Genomic DNA, 19,826 nt, shown 5'->3' on the forward strand with positions numbered 1-19,826 from the left:
CATAAATAAATATGCTGCTCTGGGGCCCGGGTCAGTGCCTGGCTGCGTGGGTCACAGGTGCAGGTTTGCATACAGACACATGAATGGTGAAGGTCACATTTTGGTCCTCTGTGCAGGTGGGATCTCCTTTGCTCCTATCACTAGGGATAGTGCTTAATCCCACAAGCAGGTTGTCTTTAAGATGACTTCATTCTGAGACCTAGGGAGGATTGTAACCAGGTCCTGTTTTGTCAAGAAAGGGAGCCTTTAGCCTTTATTTGGAGAAGTGCAAATCTTGTTGAGTGGAGTGCTATTATTTGCCACTCAACAAAAGAAGGGTTACTTGCCAGATCTTTCAACTCTGTTTTTAGACTAAGGAAGAGAGAGAAAAACAAGAAATAAGGATTTGAAATAAATGTTTTTTAGTCTCTGCTTTTCCAGGGCTAGGTTTTGTCTTTCTCAAGGTCCTTTTGGAGAGTAAAATAAAGTGTAAATTTTCCTGTCCTTTTCATGTGCAGATGGGACAGGAATGATGTATGTTGTGAAAAATCCTGGACTAAGGTTATTTCTTTCTAGGCAGACATACTAAGAGAAATTTATTAGACTGAAAAGTAAAAAATACTCTTTCATAATACATCTAAGCACCTCTTTTAGCATAATAAGAGCCTCAAAACAGTTGCTGTCATCAACAATTCATGCTTCAAATAGGTAAGAAAAGCAAAAACAGGATAAAAGGAAATATTTAAAGGAAATAAAGGTATTTTGTTGGCCATCTGTTCTCTCCTCTTTGCTAACATCCCCTAAATTTTATTTCCTGCTTGGTCCTTAGTGTCAAACATGCCAATTTTGCAGCTTCTCTATTTCCAAACCTGTTGAATTAGCCCCTTTGTGCATGTTGTCAAAGAAGAACAAACCGTTTTAGTGTCATTATTTAAAGGCAATCCCTGGCAGAATCTGGAAACAGACCCTTTGTGCAAGCACTCCTGGGAGTTTGTGGCTTCTGCTTCCATGGTTCCCCCAGGAGATCATCCTTGCTTTGGAGACACCATGGGGCTGGTGTGTGTCATGTCTGGCACAGAGCTGGAAGCAGCCCTTGTCTTGTTCTGGCTGGAAAATCATCGCAGCCAAGGGTTCCTCAGGAAGGGCCTTGTTCAGTGCAAGCTTTGGGAAACAAGATGCTGCCTGAAATAAAGAAATCCAGCCCATCACTAGGAGGGTTTGCAGGGTGGTCTGTCTTCATGTGGCTTGTGTTTTGGTTTTCAATTGGTGTGTCTGGAATACTGTTGTGTGCCTCTGATTTGTTCGGCATGGCTAGTAAATTGCTACTTTGCTGGATTTTCCAGTGGGCTGGAAATTTGACTCTTACTATGGAAAAAACATGAGTTTGTTTTCATTGATGTGCTTTACTGCTTTGTTTTCATAATCTACAAAGGAATTATAAAACCTCAATGGGCGCAAAATTTCGGCTTCCATCTAGAAGAATGAATAGAGGCAAAACATACGCAGTCTTGTTTGACTTAAACTGGAACTGTAGGAATTTTGCGTTGATAATTCAGATGTGTGGATTTTCTGTCATTGTGCAGCCCCTCCTAAATGTGCTGGGAATAATCCAGCAATGTCAGCAATGCCTAGAGTAAGGTATGTGGGTATTTTTTTAATGAACCTAAAATTGTGTTAATCTGTGGGAAGGTTGGAAAGGCAAACTCGTAATTCTTTTTTATCATCTATGTGTTTTGAAGTGACTTTGGAAATGCACCTGCCATGTGTGTCACTGCAGGTTATTTTTCAGAGTGACACGTGCTTCAGCCCCTTCTGATACAGCCACTTGCAATTCAGATAGGTTAAACAGAAAAGAGTTTTAAAGGCTTTTGCTTAATGCTCCAGTGCAATTAAGTCCTGGTTTTGGTTGTAGAAGATAGGATCAACATGCATCGGAACAATGGATGAGTCATAAAAATAAGAGGCTTTATTAATTTTTGTCATGAATGCTCTAGTAAGCCAAAGTGAGGTGAACATTACCAAGAGATGCGAATCCAGGGATTAAACTCTGCGATCCTCCTGGCAGAGGTGGCCTTGTACAGCTCCAGATGTGTTGGTGGGGGGGTTTTTTGTGGATTTTTTATTTTTATTTTTACATCATCTGCTCTACTGCTAATGGATATGAATTCATTGGCAATGTTTAAGGAGTTTGGTTTTCTTTAAGGATATGCTTGATGAAGCTGTGAAGCGTAAGGAAGAGAATTTCAGTGTTTGTTTAACCAAACTGGGAATCTATCAGTTCTCAAAGTTGCAAAAGGAAAAGCATGAAAATCAGACATATGTGAGGTACAGTGGGGAGTGGGGGGAAGTAATCCTGAATCAAATCAGTGTCATTTTCTTTCTAAGGAAAATGTCTCTCTTAGTAAATAGTGTTTCAAATTTTAATCATTGACCACTTTTCAGGCTTACAGTCTCCTGTACTGTACTCTAAAGCAGGTTTTTTGTCTGTAATTCAAATAAGTCAGCATACTACTGTTTTGTCATCTTTATGACTTTATTAAACTTTTTTTTCTAGCAAAACAGTATGGGAAATCAAAGTACTTGAATAATTTGCAAAAGCAATTTTTTTAACTGATGGTGTAACCATTCTTTTTACAAAAGTAGCTGTGATACTCAGTCACTGGGAACATGATGCCTTGTATGAAGCAGCAACAGTATCATATTTATAGCCCAATGTAGCCCAAGTTGCCGAAGTGCTATAGGGGCATAGTTTTATTAAAATGTTGTTTTTCAAAAGACTTTGTATCTATGAGGATAGCTGCTTGTAACTTGTTGAAATTTGCCATGCTATGTTAAGTTGTATCGGAGCATAGTGTATAATAGTCTGGAGGTGAGTCCTCCTTCATTTTTCAGTCAGCTGGAGCTTCTCCCAGGTTTTTATCCTGTCCCTCACCTCTCTTATGAGGTGGTCTGTGTTCAGAGCTGTGTCCCCCTTCCTCCCAGTGCACAGCTGCCAGCCAGGCTCCTCTCTGCTAAATTGTGCAGCAGGACCTAAAGCTTTCTTACCAAATCAAATCTTCCAACAGTGAATCCAGTTTAAACTGCTAATTTGCTAATGATCTAAACCAAACTCCTGACTCAGAGGTTTGTGCCAAGTACGTGCTATTTCCACTCTTAAGCCTTTTACTGGAGAGTGGTACCTTGAAAGCAGTTATCTGCAAGTGTTTTCTGGCCTGTTTTCAGGAATGGTCGGCTCCATTCCCAGAGCTGCTGCCTGACTCCATCCTGTCTGTTAGAGAGTGGGGCTGTGCAGAAAAACCACACTGCTGTCCCCCCCTGCATCAAGGTGCTCCATACCTCATATGTGTGTGTGGGGTTCAGACAGCCTAAGGTATTGCTTTGGGTCATGTGTTCTTGCAGGCTGGAAGGCTTCACTTAAATAAACAGCTGTTTAACATTTAAAAAATATTGTGGCTATAAATTAATGCAATCTTAATTTTTAAAAAAAGAAGTTAATTTTTTTAAGTAGACAAAATGCCCATCATTTGTTGATGTTTACATGCAATGCCCTTGCTCAGTGGTCTCAGATGCAGCATAATTCCAGACCACTTTGTATGGCTCTTCAGGTGGGTGATTAAGATTGGATTGCAAACTCAGTTTACTGCTGCTAGTATGTTCCTTCCAATGTATATCCTGCCTAGGAATAGCAATTGATTTATAAATGAAAAAGGGAAGGAGACAATGCAAATAAGCCATGTTCTCTCATGTCCTTTTTAATGCCATAGATCTAATTTTATCAGTGAAAGCAGTAATATGCTTCCTCCAAATTATTTTTTAATTTAATTCTCCTCTTTCCACTTCTCCCCACCTTCCTCCAATGCACATATCCTCTATGGGTTTTGAGGATGCTGCAAGAACAAACTTGATTTCATCTGATTGCAGGTATGCTTGAAAACCTGTAATTTGCCTTAATGGAAGGTAGTGCTGACCTCTTGATAGCCATGAAGCAGATAAAATCAGTTGCCTGATTACCCATCAAATGAGTTACTCATTAAATCAAGTAATCCTCCTGTGGTGAGATAAAATGACTGATTTGAACTCTGTCAAGAGCATAGCAAAGAAAAATACAGAGGTATACATCTGTTAAGAAAATCTTGAAAGATATGAAGTATACTCATTTGTAATCCACAGCTGCTCTTTCTTAACTTTGGCTTAAAGGAGCTGGGAGGAGCTGCCTCCTAGCAAGCCACCTTTCAGGGTGACAACCTTCAACAGGGTGGTTTTGTGGCTTAGTTTTGCAATACAAGTGTGTCTGTGTAAATTTGTTAACACCTGAGCTGTTTAAGTGTAAGAAAGGTGCACAAGTGACTTGCAACAATTCATTAATTCCTGATTTCTGTAGTAAAATTTTACACTTTATTTTCATACGGGGTGGCAGAATGCTGAGCAATTTGACAGAATAGTGAAAAACTGTGTTTCTGATGGGGATGAACATGCTTAATGCTGCTTCAAATCTGTTACACTACTAGTGGGATGCATCCTTAAATGATGCCTTAAGAAACGTGCAACATATAATGAAAACTTCAGAAACGGACTGGAATTTTCTTCGTATGTAAGGCAGTCTTCTCATTGCTGTCTAATACCATTCCTTTTGTTCTGATGTCCTTCAATATAGTTTGGTAGTACATGCTTTCCTGTAGCAGCCTTCATTTGTGTTGGAAAAAACCCTCAAAAACAAACAAGCCAACAAACCAACACATACTCATGCTGTAAATACACCCCATGGAGAAATAAAATAAAATGTCCAGCATTGCAGGTTTGTTACTTTCAAGTATATTTTCCTGTGGGCTGTGTTAAGATAGTAAGTCACTAGCAGTTGGTTGAAGGAAATAGCTGAGTCTTCCTGTTTATAGAGATAGCAAGCAAAACATTGCTACTAAATAAAACTTACACTGAAATTGTAACTTTGTCTGGTGCTCAGCGTCCTACAAGCGTTTGTGGTGATTAGACTCACAGATAAATAAATCACTGTTACTGTTTGTCTTCTTGTGTTGTTTTGACTAAAATTTCTTGAACATGCTATAAACTCTTTTGGCTTGAGGATAGAAAAAGGAGGAATGTGGGGTTTTTTGGGAACTTGTATATTGGACTGAATATTTCAATGGTCAGATGTAACCTCTGATGTGTATGATTTTAAAAAAAATATATATCTGTTAACTAATTTAGATCACTTTACAAAGGTTTGGACATCTTTTATGTCTCAAGACTGTCTTGAGATCAAGGGTCATTTACTTAAAAGCTTGGAATGCTAGAGAGCATCGTAGATTGTAAATGTAATGATACTTTATTGTGTCCGTAATTTAAAATCTGTGTAACTGTGTGCATTTAAGAGTTCTGTAATTTTCCATTTGGCTTTGTGGAGTGCTTTAAACATGGTACAAGCTTGAGTATGAGAGTGTTTGCAGTCCATTTCACAGCTAATATGTATTTCAAATGGAAGTTGTATGTTTAGAACTTTGTGTTAAAAAAGAAAAACACACACAAAATCCCCAAAACTTGGATTAAAAAAAGCTGTGTGTGAAGGTGTTTGTCAAGTTTCTGCCTAAAAATGTTGTGGTGGAATTGTGCTCATTACTCCCCTATGAGGAAAGGCTAAGTGATTTAGGATTGTTCAGCATGGAAATGAGAAGTTTTTGAGGTGACATAATTGTGGCCTTCCAGTACCTGAAGGGAACATCCAAAAAAGATGGAGAGAGACTTTTTGCAAGAGCATGTGGTGACAGGACAAGGGGGTATGGTTTCAGATGGAGAGTAGGTTTAGATTAGATGTTAGGAAGAAACATTTCACTGTGAGAGTAGTGAGGCACTAGAACAGGTTGCCCAGAGAAGTTACAGATGCCGCATCCCTGGAAGTGTTCAAGGCCAGGTTGGATGGAGCTCTGAGCAGCCTAGTCTAGTGGGAGGTGTCCCTGTCCATGGCAGGGGGCTTGGAATAAGATAAACTTTAAAGTCCTTTCCAACCCAGGCCATTCTGTGGTTCATTGTGTAAACTTGCATGTAAGCAGGCATAAAAATAGTTTGTATTATTTTAGTTTACTTTATATGCAAATAGAGATTTTTCCTTATCCTAAAATGTTGGGAGCAGTCAGTACTGTTGTCTCCTTTGCTAGCAAGGAAGTTGCTTTTAGTTGTAGCCCCATCACCCCTGGTGTTTTATTCACTTAGCTCATGGACTTTACCCTTCTTAAGAAAAAATGGGTAAACTCTTTGTTTCAGTCTTGATTAAATTCCTTTAAAAGTTGTAACTTCAGCGTGTTCTAGATTGTTCTCTTGATTTTTCATCTCTTATTACTTGAAGATAACTAGGCGGATCTGGAGTAGAGAAGTTTCTTGTGGTGAAGTAAGGACATAATGAATTTGATCATATGTTGCCGTAACCATCCCCACCTCTTAGGGCTGGTGGCTCCACAGTGTATGGAAATGCCTCTTAGGTAATATGATACCATCAAATTCCTGCCGCTTCTGACCTTTAGTCAGTCTCTGAATCTTTGGTGAGCTGGATTCTTGAAAAATACAGCTATGTTTCTTAAAGCCACCAAGGACCTTCTCCATTTTTTCTCGTGTGGTGTTTTTCCCCCTGTAGAATGGTGTGTCCTTGTCTGCATCACAGCTGTTTAGTCTGTCAGTTCAATTAGACATCTACTGCACATCACAATTCCCTCTCTCTTTCTCCCTCTGTTAACTTAGCCTGTTTATTCCTTGCTTTGACCTTTAGCTGTCATAACAGAATTGGTGATCCAGAGGAAGAAGTTATTTTTCCTGACCTACAGAATGTTTAGATTTTGGCAATACCAACACACTTCTGTAGTCAAAAGTTGACCTTGGTCTTGACTCTTATGAAAGAGCTACCAGGTAAAATGGTGGGGTGCTTCCCTTACTGTCTTTTGGTTATTCTCCAGAGAGAGAGGCTGAAAAAGGTATCAGTTGTGCCAGTTTTTTTGTAATATTACTATTCCTACAGGAAGAAAAAAATGTTAATGTCCATATGTTAATGTCCATAAAGTTACTCAGACTTTCAAATTAGCATTACTTCTAGTGTGGTAGATTTTATTTTTAACTTAGTTGAAAGGCTTCTTTTGACTTCCATGTGTGAATCAAGGTGATTTCTCCTAAAGGCAATTTTTTATCAAGCAATTTGTGGAAATAGTATGGCTTGTTCTTCCCATTTTATATTCACCAAGTTTCATGATACTGAGAACACTACTGAAAACCAAGAAAAATAAACAGGAATTTCCATATTTGACTTTCTGAAAAACCACAAATGCATATCTTGTGTGTTTTTCCAATAGCATAGATCTTAAACCCTGCCTGAGGATTTCACAATAGTTCAATCCTATATTTATAAATAAACCATGATGTTTATTATTGTGACCCATTCTCCTTAGTACAAAAATCTGCTGTCAACTAAATTTAAAGGAATGATATGGATATAAAACTGTTTCTACAGATTCCCTTTAAACCACTTTGTTCAGTAGTCTGTGCCATCAGAAGGGTAATTAATTTATGGACTGTACAGCTGTTATATATAATATGTCAAAACTGTGTGGCTGTAAATGATCTTTTGATAAGGTCAAACTCTGAAGTGAAGTAATAGCTTAAGGTCTGACACCTACCTCACATTTGTGTGTACTAGATAATATTTAAATCAGAGATGCTGTGTTTCTGCTGCGTGGTCACTAATGGAGATGATCACCCAACCCCTTGGGTGGAAGATTTGGGTTATGCTGGCATATGCAGAAGTCTGGAAGCCTGAAGGTGTTCCTTTCCATCTAGAATAAGCCAGACTGGCACCTGTGAGGTTTGTTCTTCATCTCCATGCCTTGCCATATATCTCAGCCACCTTTTGGGATGGGGTGGGGTGATTACAGTGCAATCACACGTCACACCAGTGCACAGCTGAGCTGGTCACCCACTATGTGAGCCCTCTGCGCATCCAGAAGGCTTGTGCTCAACATCCTCCAGAAGAGCAAGTTTTTTGTGAAGGATGGTGCTTTTTGGTAGTGGTTTTCTCAAAGAAGGTTTTCCGCTTCCTCAGCATCGCAAAGTGGATAGTAAATGAGAAACTTGTTGGTTCCTGCCATAAACAGCGTGCTCTTTCAAATTCTATCGGGTTTTTTGCTCTTAGTTTATTTTTTACTACTTTTAAAAGTAGTAAAACTAGTCACCATTGCAGCAATATGTTAATGGAAATAACCTGCATCTGGAGATGTTTTGACATGCAAGAATGATATTTGATCATTTTCTGAAAATATGCAACTCTTAAGTGGTGTCATATTTCTAGAAGTAGATTTTTATTTTGAAAGTTCTTTATTGGAAAACAGTTGGTAGATGGTTTCCCCGCTGTTTCCCCACTTCTTCATGGCAGAAGCAATATTTTTCTTTCTGTTGGCATCACCTAAATAATTAGATAGCTGTCATTTTACCATATCTTGTCTATAACCATAGCTTTTGTATGATCAACATCACCAATTAGTGTCATTATTAATAATCAAAGTTTTGCTGATCACTTTCAGAGAATGGAGATACGTCATATTGAACAATCTGGTCCAATTTACCTGTACTTTTAAAAATACCACTTATGCAAAACTCATGTGTTTGAAGCTCGGTTCTTGACCAGAGATGAAACTGATTATCTCTGTAAAGATACAGACTGTATCTAACAAGGATGCTACTGTTCAGACTCTTCCTTTCCTCATGGACAGGGTAGCATGTTTTCATGGGCTACCACCTAGGTTACGTGGTCTCAAACGTATGCCCAGCATGAAATCTGCAGGAGAAAAACCTTTTTGTGTCTATATTTTAGGTTTAATGCCTTTTCATCTTGACTACTGGATAGGCAGGAAGGCAGCTGCAAGCAGTCTGCTGTGCAAGTGCTCCAAGCAGGCAGCGGAAGGCATGCTACAGCTGTGGTTTGATGTTATGCTCAGTGAAATACCAGCTTTACACATTGCCACCCTTCCTACACTCCACATCAGCCTGCTGCCACCTCCGTCATGTTGGTGCAGCTGCTGCAGCAGAAAACCCAACCGACAAAAATAGGCATTCATGTGGTTGTTCTTAAAATACGCATTTGCATTTGGAAGGCTTTGTACTGTTTGCAGGCTTTCTTTATCAAATTATACAATGTGTTTTTGGACAACAAATAAAATAAAATTTCCCATTCAGATCACTTTCTTAGGCTGGTTGACCTTGGTTTAGTATGGTTTATAAACCTGGGTGTGGCTTAGTTGTGGAGGACAGCCTCAGGACAATTTTTAAGACCCAATGTACACCTCTTGTTTCTCATGTTTTCTGCATGCTGTCTCCATTTGAGAAAAATGCCATAGGATGAAGGAGCTTATTTTAGAGTCTAAGAGGGGGATGATAAGTGAAAGGCCTCAGGCACTGCCATGTACTCTCTGCCACATCCTGCCCTGGCACTGCTTGCTTGAGGACTTCACTCTCTTCTGTATCAGTTCTTATTTTGCTCAGTTTTCTGGCAATGAAATATGATTTACAGGTGTAGCTGTTTCACAACCCGCTTAAGTCATCCACGGGCAGAGCTGCTGTTGACAGACACAATTCCCACCACTCTTTCCAGAGGGTGCTGCCACCTCCTTGCTGCTGCAGCATGGCTCATTGTGCCATGCACAATATGACTGGCCTGGTGAGTTTTCCTGTTTTAAGTTTCATGCTGTTCAGTCTCCTGGTGTGCTTCATTGTGCAGCCCCATGAGCTCTGTTGGCAGGAGCTGGATGAGAACGGGAAGGATGCAGAAGAAGGGCAGGGATGCTTGTTTTATCAGTAGTGCTGCTGTATGCCAAATGTAAGTGATCTTAATGATAGTCAAAGGTCCTGCCTTTCATCACTCCTGGAATTAATGCTTCAGAGAGTGGGACTTTGTTAGGGTTTAATACAGTGCCAGCACCTGGAGTGAAAAGGAGCAAGCAGAGGCTGCCACATCCCACTGGTGTTAGTAAGAGCACTGGATCCTGCTAGACTGTCCTTGTTTTTCGTAGCTCACTAACCTCTGTACACCTCACAAATCCTGCTGGAAATAGGAAAGGCTTGATGCAATCAGCATCTTTAATCAAAGTGTGTCTTGTAAAACTGTCCTCAATTACTTTGTCTCACCTGATGACGTGATTTTGGTGTGTTGTGTTAGCTAGGTGATAGCAGATAAAACATGGGCTTAAAAACAAGCTGAAAGGACTTTGTCCCCCCCTAAAGAAAAAGTAGTAGAAGACTTTAAGTCTTTAGGAATTGGGTAGTTATTAATGAAATTACTGTTATTCTTTCTTTTCCATGGGGTAAAGCTAATGAATGCAGCTGCTGAAAGGTGGTACTGTTTGGCAGGGGGGTTAATTGCCAACTGAAATATTGCTGCAGTTTCTTTTCAGAAAGAAGAAAGTAAAATAATTGCAGGATCATTAGCCAATGAATATAGGATTGATTTCATATATATAAGGAAACAAAATTAACTGGTTCTGCTCTCTTGCAGTTCAATGGCAAGACAGGCATTAAACTAGTGTCAGTACAGTTACCACTTCGGGATGTTTAGGTACAGTTACAGGTTTTATGAATAAAAGCTAGATAGGGAGAGTTTCCAGTAATCTTCTGGATGCAACTGTGATTGCCTTGTGCAGCAGCTCTTGGATCTGAAATCTCCTAAATCTGAAGGAAATTAAGAAACTGTAGTTCTGTGAAAACCAATGTCCAAAGAGTTCATGCCTTCCTCCAGCTGTCTTCAAAACCTGGAAGAGCCATTTGCTTCCACCTCTGAAGAAAAGGCACACTGGTGTGTTTTTTGGCTGATGAAAATCTGAAGTATGCTTAAAATCATTCTTTTTGTACAGTCATAATCTGGTGCTGCTGCAGTCTTTGAGACTGTTCTGAACAACACCAGATGTTTGGTGCTCCTGAATCTCTGTATGCTGGGGATAAACAGGCAGTGAATGTATCTGTATTTCTACAGCGTGCAGAGCTCTGTTCCTGATCTTTAACAGTTGGCTTTATTCTTTTAGATTGAAGAGTGGTTGTTACTTTTTTTTCATGGCATGACAATGTACTTTGTACTGCTAGTAATCTGAGAGTTTTTTCCTGAGCAAAGACTTACATTGTGCAAGTGTTTTATTTTGGTGATTTTTAAGCACTATATTTTAAGTATTTTTTAAATTTTTTGTGCTTTCCTAAAATAGATAAGGACAATAAGACCAGCACCTCCTCATCCCTCACCATTCATGTTAGGTAACAGCTGGAAAGAGGGACCTGAGATGATGTTTAAGCTTGAAAAGTGTAGAGGTGGAGAGCTGTTGAAGGTAGGTTGCTTAGAAGGACAGGGATGGGCCAAAGATAGAAGAGTGAAAAATCCTGACGAGGAGGTTTTCATGAGAGGTTTAAAGGCATGTTAAGGAATTTTGATCCAAGTCTTCAGCCCAGCAGGGAACAGACAATGGGTGGGTTGAGAATGCTTCTGCCATTTTCAGGGTGAGCCATATATGCTGGGCCTTGTGAAATCTTGTTTCAGAAGTTAACTTTCGGAGGATCATTCTGATGGTACTCTGACGTTTGCTGTGGTTCCTTCTGCCTCATCCTATATGCTTTTGATTCAGCAAGCACTAAGCTCTCTTTAACCTACTGCAGTATTGCAACTTTTTTTCTATGCTGAGGAAATCCGTTAGGTTATAGATACCCAGAAATAGCAGTGTTTCATACTCATTTTACGGTCGGGCATCCTAGCTTTTTTAATACAAGGTGCTTTACTTACTTTGAAATTGATATATTCCAGAAGTAGTTTATTGGTGTGAACTACATTGGATGCTTCTTGCCAGTTGTATGTGATCTGTCATTGTTCAGAGCACTAGTGGCCACTTAAGATTTCAAATCAAGCCTATTTCTTCTCTGGTCGCTGATTTTACCAGCACATGCAGTGTCTGTTTGGCCTCATGGGGCATTTTGCCTGTCATTTCTTCCAAGGCTTCATAGTAATATTGGGAAGAATGTTGAGTTTGAAAGGATACCAAGGTGTGTGTGCTAAATTATTCTGTCTGCCCAACCCACCCGAGATAAGACTCAGTGTTTCATCTTGCAATTAAGATTGTTTAATGATGTGATGCAACAGAGTAGTTGGGACGAATTGGAAACATGGGTTCTTGGTCAGTTCCAGTGTTGAGGACCTTGACTTGTTTGGGCTCCTTTCCTTAATTGTGTGCTCTTGCCTTTTATTCTTTACCGTCTTCCGCTGGTCGGTTTCCTAGTCCTTTCCTTTTATTAATCATAGTAGTTGTCTGGCTGACTTCATGCTGCAGAGCTGTGTTCAGCTGACTGCCATCTCTTTTTTTAGATCACTGCAGAGGTCGATTCCTCCAGTCGATCAGGAGCTGCTGGAAAAGAAACATACTACTGTAGTAGGGTAGATTGTTAATCCTGGGGAAAACTCACAAAACCAGTTCACTGCTGACTTTATGATGTGTGTTCTTATGAACCTATTAACCTTCTCATCAGCCATTTCTGATAGTGGAAAAAAGTGCTGCCCCTCCTTGTTTTTTGAATGGAGACATGGACTTACCCACCCCCCACACCCGTTTTTTTTTTCTTTTACTATCTCACTGTTGTCTGGAAATCTAAACTTTAATCCAGAGTTATTTAATATGCTTGCAAAGCTTGAAAATAATGAACTATTTCAAGTATGATAGAAGAGTCAAAATACATGCAGTACATATTCACAAATAGTTTTGTTTTGACATTTATCTTGCTGTAGTCATTCTGCCAATTGGCTTCAGGCACGGCTACCAAAAGAATGAACACATGTTGCATTCATTAGTTCTCATCTGGCTGTGCTTCGTCTTGCAAGACAGACAAAATCATGATCACATTAAATAGATTGTAATGCATTTGTAATACGAGTTCCCTTCTGCTGAACAGAATGATAGCTTTGCAAAGCTGCTGCTTTTAAGCCATGATATTTTGCTTAGTTTTCATATAATGGATATGAGTATATTGCCAGTGATGTCATTGCTTTTTCGTCTCGAAAGATGTCATGTGAAAAATATTCCAATATAACACTGGGCGAACTGCCGCCCCCTTCTTCCCCCCCGTGTGAACTCCCTGTGTCACTGCTCCTGTCACTGCTCCTGTCGCGCTGTGACTGACGATAGCTCTGTGCCGGTTCTGGCAGATACACAGGCACGCTTTGAAGCAATAATGGTTTATGTGCACCGACCGAGGGTGTTGTCGTTAGTCCTGGTTCTTTCCGCCCGGCCCGCGGGCAGACGGATGGCCGTGGGCTGTTTGTAGCCCGCGCTCAGCTGTGCGCGGCGCGGTGGCAGCGGGGCGGGGGTGCCGCTTCCCGATCGCTGCGGTTTGCTATGGCGAGGGTGCGGGATCCCGCCCGTGTGCGAGCGGCTGCCGCTTTCCCGTTCGGGAGCGGCTCGGCGGGCTGCGCTTCCCTGCCCGACAGGCCCCGGGGGTTCGCGGCCCCGGCCGGAGCCGCAGCGAGCGCATGGCCCCCGCCTGCGGGCGGCCCCTCCCCGGGCCCGGCCCGGCCCGCCCCCGGCCTCCCGCGCTCGCTGCGGGCCAGGGGCAGCGGCACGGGCGGCGGGACCGGCGGCCGCCAGCAGCGCTCGGCGGCCCGGGACCGCGTGCTGGGCGCTCGCCGGGCGGGCCGGGGCGCGGGAGCTGCGGCGGGAGGGCGGCGGGGCCGGCTCTGGGGATGGAGGAAGGCTTGTCCTGCCTGGCCGCAGCCTGCGACCCCTCGGCGCTCGTCACCTTCTGCACGGGTAAAGTACCGCGCTGCTCCCTCCGAGTGACCGCAGGACTCTGCGCCCCGCGCTGCCCGTCCCTGTAGGGCACAGGGGCAGTCGTGCCCGGGTAGTTGCGCTGCCGGAGGTGTGAGGCTGGCTCCAGGTCCGCGGCAGCAGCCCGCAAGGTGTGCCTGCCCGCCGGCTGAGCGGCTCGCTGCGGCCCGGCATCCGCGCCGCGGGGAAATTTACTAAAAAAGATAACAAAGTAAAATCGCGATGGATGCGGGTAGCGGAGGAGGAGGCAGGAAGGTGATGATGAAGTTAGTGCTCGCTGGGCAGAAGGCGCGGAGCAGCGTGGGTCCCGACGGGCCGGGGCTGGGACAGGGAAGAGTTTGGTGCAAGGGACCTTTCTCAGCCTTGTGTAAGGGCAGCTCTTGCGTGTCCAGCCGTGCCTGCGGACCGCGCGGTTTGACGCTCTCCCAAGGAAAGGTCGGAGGAGCCCCGGTGGGACTGGCGCGGGCCTCAGGCAGGCGGCGGTAAAGGCTCGCTCAGCGTGGGGAGAGCAGAACTGCGCCCGCTGTGGCTTGCTGTGCCTGTGGAACCTGCATTTGTCCTTCACAACTAAGGGGTTTTCCCCCTTCTCCTTTCATTTTTACCAGTGTTGTAGTAAAAATGAAATACTTCAATACGTATTTCCTTTCTTTAAACAGCCGCTCTCAAAACAGTCTTTCTTGAGTGTAGATTAGGTAATTAATCATAGCATTCTGACTGTAGCTACCAGAAGTATATTGTCTTAAAAATACCAAATAACCAACCAAATAACCCTAACCAAGAAAACACATCAGAGATAAAGCACGTTCCTCTTGTACACGGTGTGGAAGGGTTTTATTGCAAGTGAAACAGACATCACCAAACGTCTTTCTTTGCTGATTCATGCCGTGCAGTTTGGATACAAACACAGCATCTCACATGTAAAACCTTACACTTATGGCTAAAGATATGATGGTCCACAGGAAAGTTTGCTTAATAAAATAAGGGCGAGTTCTTAATATACATTTCTATGGGCAATTAGCAGAAGAAAGGAATGACTTTGCTATAGTGGACTTTGTTGAAGTGAGCAATGCACGCTGTACTTTATCTGCTTCAGAATTCAAAGCATTTAGTTTAGATTTCAAGATGTTGCAACCCTCAAGAAAGAGGGGAGGGTAAATTGAAAATGTTAACACTGTGAGCGCTTTGTATGATTTTTTTGCAGGTTTGCAAGGATTTTTACTGTAGAAAAGCAGTGCTAATGTTTAGCTGTTTGTCTTCAGAACAAAATTCAAAAGAACAGCAATTTTTATGGCTATAGCTTGAAGCTTTGTCACTAATATGTAGAGATTTATGTTGCCGACATTTCACTGACTTTAATCACTTTTATCAAGAGTTTCTTTGATTGTCTGTTAAAAATGTAGCAGTGTCTCAAACTTCAGCTTGAGGCATATCCTGAAGTTCCAAAGTGAGTGTGACATAATGGACTTACCTTTGAGGTTTGTATGGAAATCTAGTAAAATAAGATGCAAGAAGTGCATTCTTTTCTCAATGCATATGTTTTTATTCTAATTTTTTCTTCATCTTAAGAAATTATTTTGACTAAAATCTTCATAAAAGACTGAGCATTTTGCTGGATAAGAGTTAGCATTTGTAAGAAAGCATGGCTTTGGATATTCTTAGCAGGGTAGCGTGTTTTTTTTTTTTTAATTTAAAACTTGATTCCCACTTGCACAGTTAAACCTAACATACCTTTATATCAGGTTTGTTGAGGATTGTGTGTTGGTTTGCGTGTAAACTTAGAGTGATAAGAAGTTGGTATGATGGAGAATCAACAAGTACTTTGTTCCTATGAAATTTCTAACTTCAGCCTTGAGGGCTTGTAGCAACTTCACGCTGGTAACAAGTATGGAAAAGCCTGAGATTAAGTTATAGAAAGAATTCTTTTTCTTCTTTTTTGTTGGGCCATGCATGCTCATTCTTGCTTTGTTTGAAGGAGCTTAAGGCTTTATCCTAACAGTGGAGTATTTCATGTGAGGGTTTGGGGTACAACTTAATTTTTTTTAGTAAGCATCCTATAGTGATATAATTTTCTATAGGAACTTTTCTACCATTAATTGTTATTTGTTTTGTGCACAGATGTCATTGTACGTATGTCTAATTGCTCATTTCTTGCCAAAGGTAAAAATTAATTCCTAGTTCAGCAGTAAAGAAGTAGCACTCCCTTTTAACATATGGGGTACAAGTGCTGATGGGCAGCTTAACCAAAATTTTAAAAAGCTTGTCTGGCATCAATAGGGAAGGCTTCTTTTTTTATTCTTTTTTTTTAATTAGCTTTTTATAAGTAAAGCTAAGGCAAAGGCATGTCCCTTAGGAAGAGCATAGCTATCAAACTGGATATGAGCTAGAATTTATCTCTGGTAATACAGATCAGGATTGAAATTTTCAGTTTGACTAAGGGAAATATTTACCTGAGAACAAATCTTCAGTTGGCATGCTTCTTGATCAAATATTTACCTCCAGTGACACTTGGCATTGAAATTGGTTTTTATAAATGGGGAAAAAAACAAACAAACTTCAGCATCCTTGTGTTTTTAAGTTTGATTGCTTTCAGACGCTTGATTTGTATGCATTTGTCTTTAGTGTTAAGACTAGCAGAGAGTCTGCTTAGGGCTTTTTCACAGTGGGGGTTCGCCAGTTGCGGGAGACGTTGATGGTAAGGGTGGCATTGTGGTGGTGGCTCTGCAGGGTTTCTCTGGGGTGACACTGAGTCTCCTCTGGGCTTGGTGCCCCTTGCAAGGGTCTGTCACTGTGCTGTGGAGGGCACCTCGATTGGCAGTGGCTTTGCCACCTGCCTTGCTGGCAGGCAGTGACAGTGACACATCCTGCTGTTCCTGCTGCCTTGCTTCCCTGCACAGGTACTGGTGCAAAAGTACTTAGTTTGAATTAGTATCTGACATAAGGGACTTTGTTGTAAGTATTTGGGTGTTACAAGAGCCTTTTTCTTTGTAGTGAATGCACTGGAACAGCAGTGCTATGTGTATACAACATAAAATTGCAAATACTATAAAGGTTGGGAGGGGTTTTCATCTCACACTGTTTGAGAGGTTAAGACCTTTTCTCAATGGAAGTCTCAATTCTTTACCTCCATAGTTACCTTTTAAAACGGTAGTGTCCTTTTTTGGTAACTTTTTTTTCTATTTTGCCTGTTCAGGCTCCTAACTGGCTCCTAACAGTTCTAGGAACACATATTAGTCATCAGAAGGGGGTTGAGGAGATAATAGACTCATGCGGAGTAATGGTTAGTGTTTTCCTAGCAGTTGCAGAAAGTAATTGCAAGTTGAAGTAACTGTAAGCCACACTTGAAGTTGCTGAAGTATCAAAATTGGTGAAATGTCAGAGGTGGATTTGACACAGCGAACTTGTCATTAAAGGTCAGATAGAAAGGTTCAGACTGCACACACTTTCTCAGAGCTGAGTCTTTGCTCTCAAATTTTGAGTTATGTCGTGATTAAGAAAGAGTTTTTATGAGCCCTGCATCACACCCCTGCTTCACACAGATCAGTAAATTCATCAGGGAAAAGGTGCCATTGGAAACTTCCCTCTTGCAGCATGCACAGCTAAAAGGCTTCTTCAACCTGCTCCTTCAAAGCTGCAGTGAGCCAGAGCAGCTTTGAGAGCAGAACTGGCAAAAAAATGCAGAGGAAGTGCTGGACATGCAGATCCTCTCCTGTGAGCAGGAAAGAAGGAAAAACCAGACATGACAGCCATCAGTCACAGCTCTTTATTGTGTGAGGAGAAGATGCCCTTATGCATCATAAAAAAGAGGATTTAGGTGACATGTCTTCTTGCTTTGCTCTTCTCTTCCAGCACCTTTTTTCTTCTTTGTATGTTCTAAAAATGCAGGCATTTGCTGGGTTTTGCCCTTGTTTGCCTGTGAAGCTCATCAGAAGCATTTAAAACCAGGATAACACCCACAGCCAGATTTCTGATACCTATGAAATGCATCAAAGGGGGTGTTTCCTTCCACAAGGACCTAGTTCTGGCCCTGCTGTGGCAGGGTCACTTGTCCTCCCCATCTGCAAGTCGATGCTGGGAGGTCTTTCCCAACTCTCCCAGGTGTGCAGGTTGCGTGTCACGGAGCTCTCTGGCACGGGAACTTTGTCCTGTGCAAGTTGCAGGTTGTAAGAATGGTCACACCTAGTTGAGAGCGTGGGCTCGCACAGGAGTTGCACAGGGCTCCATGAAGGTGGAAACTTGGAGCATGTTGACACAGTAGGTTAGCAAATGTGGATTAGTAGGTTAAACAAGCTGGCATTTAGTCTTGAGTGAGAGCAGTGTGCTTGAGTAGTTACTGCATGGAAGCTGTGGTGCTGTTTACTCTCTCTTGGGCTCGCTCCCTTGTGGTTTCTGTGGCTGCACCCCAGGTTGCAGCCCAAAAAACATACTTTGTTAGAAATAAAATAACAGTCGTAAAATAAGATTATTGGAAAGGTTAGAGGATGCCGAAAATAATTTTGTTCCTGTTGATGTACTCTGTTGTGATGAGAGGAATATTTTTCATGCATGAAGGATCCTGTTATTTAGGCTGGCAGTATTATGTGCAGATAGTATGCTCCTGGATGGTTCTTTTATATGTATAAATAGCTGAATTAGCATAGCTAATGCTTAGTAAGTGTATGTGGAATTAATCTGTTCTAAAACATAAGCATTAGTGGAATAAACTAGATAATTCAGTGGTTTAAGATAATAGCTGCTTTCAGAATAACTATTATCTTTTTGGCTTTAGATTGTTCCCCCCACAGTTATCAAACAAATAGAAATCTCCAGGATTTAAAAAAGAGAATAAAACTGAATTGCAAACACTGAAGACCTACAATATGTAGCCTTTTCCAAGATACCTTTCACTTTATGAGCTGGAGTGTACTAGTGAAAGATCTATAAACTTTATTTCTGTGGGTTGCAGGCAGGCCTTTCCTAGCATTGCTGTTCCTGATCTGTTATGAAATGGTCAAAGTCTTAACCAGTGGTAGCCAGAGAAGAGCTTTGAGATAGATCTGCAAGGGACCCACAGCTGCTGTGGCCGTGGCAGGTTTAATGGCAATTCAGAGGCTCTCTGGTTGCATTGGTGTTCTTGTACTTTTGCGGCAAGACATTCCTGCTTTTCTTTTTTTTTTTTTTTTTTTGAAATGGTGTACTTTAGCATATAAAAATTTCTCTTTCTGAGGAGGCTCTGCTTGTTGTGAGTTTTTGATTAATTAATGCCTTAATTTTGAGGAAGAAGGAAGTAAACAGGAAAGAAGTAACCTACTGGTAGTTTGTGGCACTGCTGTTACTTAGTCCCAGCCATATTGAAGTCTTGTTTCCCTATCAAGTATTTGTAGCACTTGTAGTATCTGTAATACCAGACAGATCCAGGATCAGTCTTGTCTCCCTTGCTATTTGCAGGGCTATGTTTTTTACCGAAAAACTGTTTTGTAGCAAACAGTGGGGAAAGAAACCTGAAGATTTTTTACACTTCAGAGACCCCATCTCTAGGAAGATCTGATAAGTAACATGTTAATGATACAAGATGTGATGTATTTAAGCAACTTTGATAGACATATCCCTTTTGAATGTACAGAATCTGCAAACATTCCACACAGAAGTGTGTTTACCTACAGGGTCCTTTGAGAAAAAAGGAGAGTATTCCTATGGAAAAGCATTTTTCCCATGTAAGCAAATTCTATGCACGCATTCATATGATTTAACAGCGATTCCGATACTTCAATTTTTTTGTAGAACTTATACAAAAAATACATTCAAGGTGGAATTTTAGAAGGTCTTAGCCTGCCTATGTCAACCAAAATGTTCTGTTCAGTGATTGATTTTTCTCTGGGAAGTTGAAGCATCATGTAACACTGTTTGAGTGTTTGTGTTTGCTTTGCTTCAATTCTGAACCTGCTTTGTGGTTTGGCCTAAATAAAGGTGAGACATGATGCCTTCTTCTTCTGGGGAGTTTTCCATTTTAGGAGTAATAGTGCCAGAATTAGCAACTGAAATTGTGATTGAAAGAGG

General features: G+C 41.4%; 1 protein-coding gene across 6 annotated transcripts in view; it reads left to right on the forward strand.

Moving 5' to 3' along the window:
* Positions 1–19,826, forward strand: part of EML4 (EMAP like 4) — a 151,711-nt gene that overhangs the window by 50,995 nt on the left and 80,890 nt on the right. For 2 of the 6 annotated variants that reach the window (XM_085054946.1, XM_085054948.1), the window contains exon 1: positions 13,484–13,775. The exons of 2 other annotated variants lie outside the window; for them this stretch is intronic. In XM_085054946.1, coding sequence (XP_084911072.1) covers positions 13,499–13,775 — 277 coding nt within the window. In that variant the 5' untranslated portion in view covers positions 13,484–13,498. Of the gene's footprint in view, positions 1–13,483; positions 13,776–19,826 lie in introns of those variants that run through there. 2 more of the 6 variants (XM_085054944.1, XM_085054947.1) reach the window with 1 other exon arrangement.

The sequence above is a fragment of the Lichenostomus cassidix genome, chromosome 3 (assembly GCF_008360975.1).
Source record: "Lichenostomus cassidix isolate B80296 chromosome 3, HeHo_3.0, whole genome shotgun sequence".
Lineage (NCBI taxonomy): Eukaryota > Metazoa > Chordata > Aves > Passeriformes > Meliphagidae > Lichenostomus > Lichenostomus cassidix.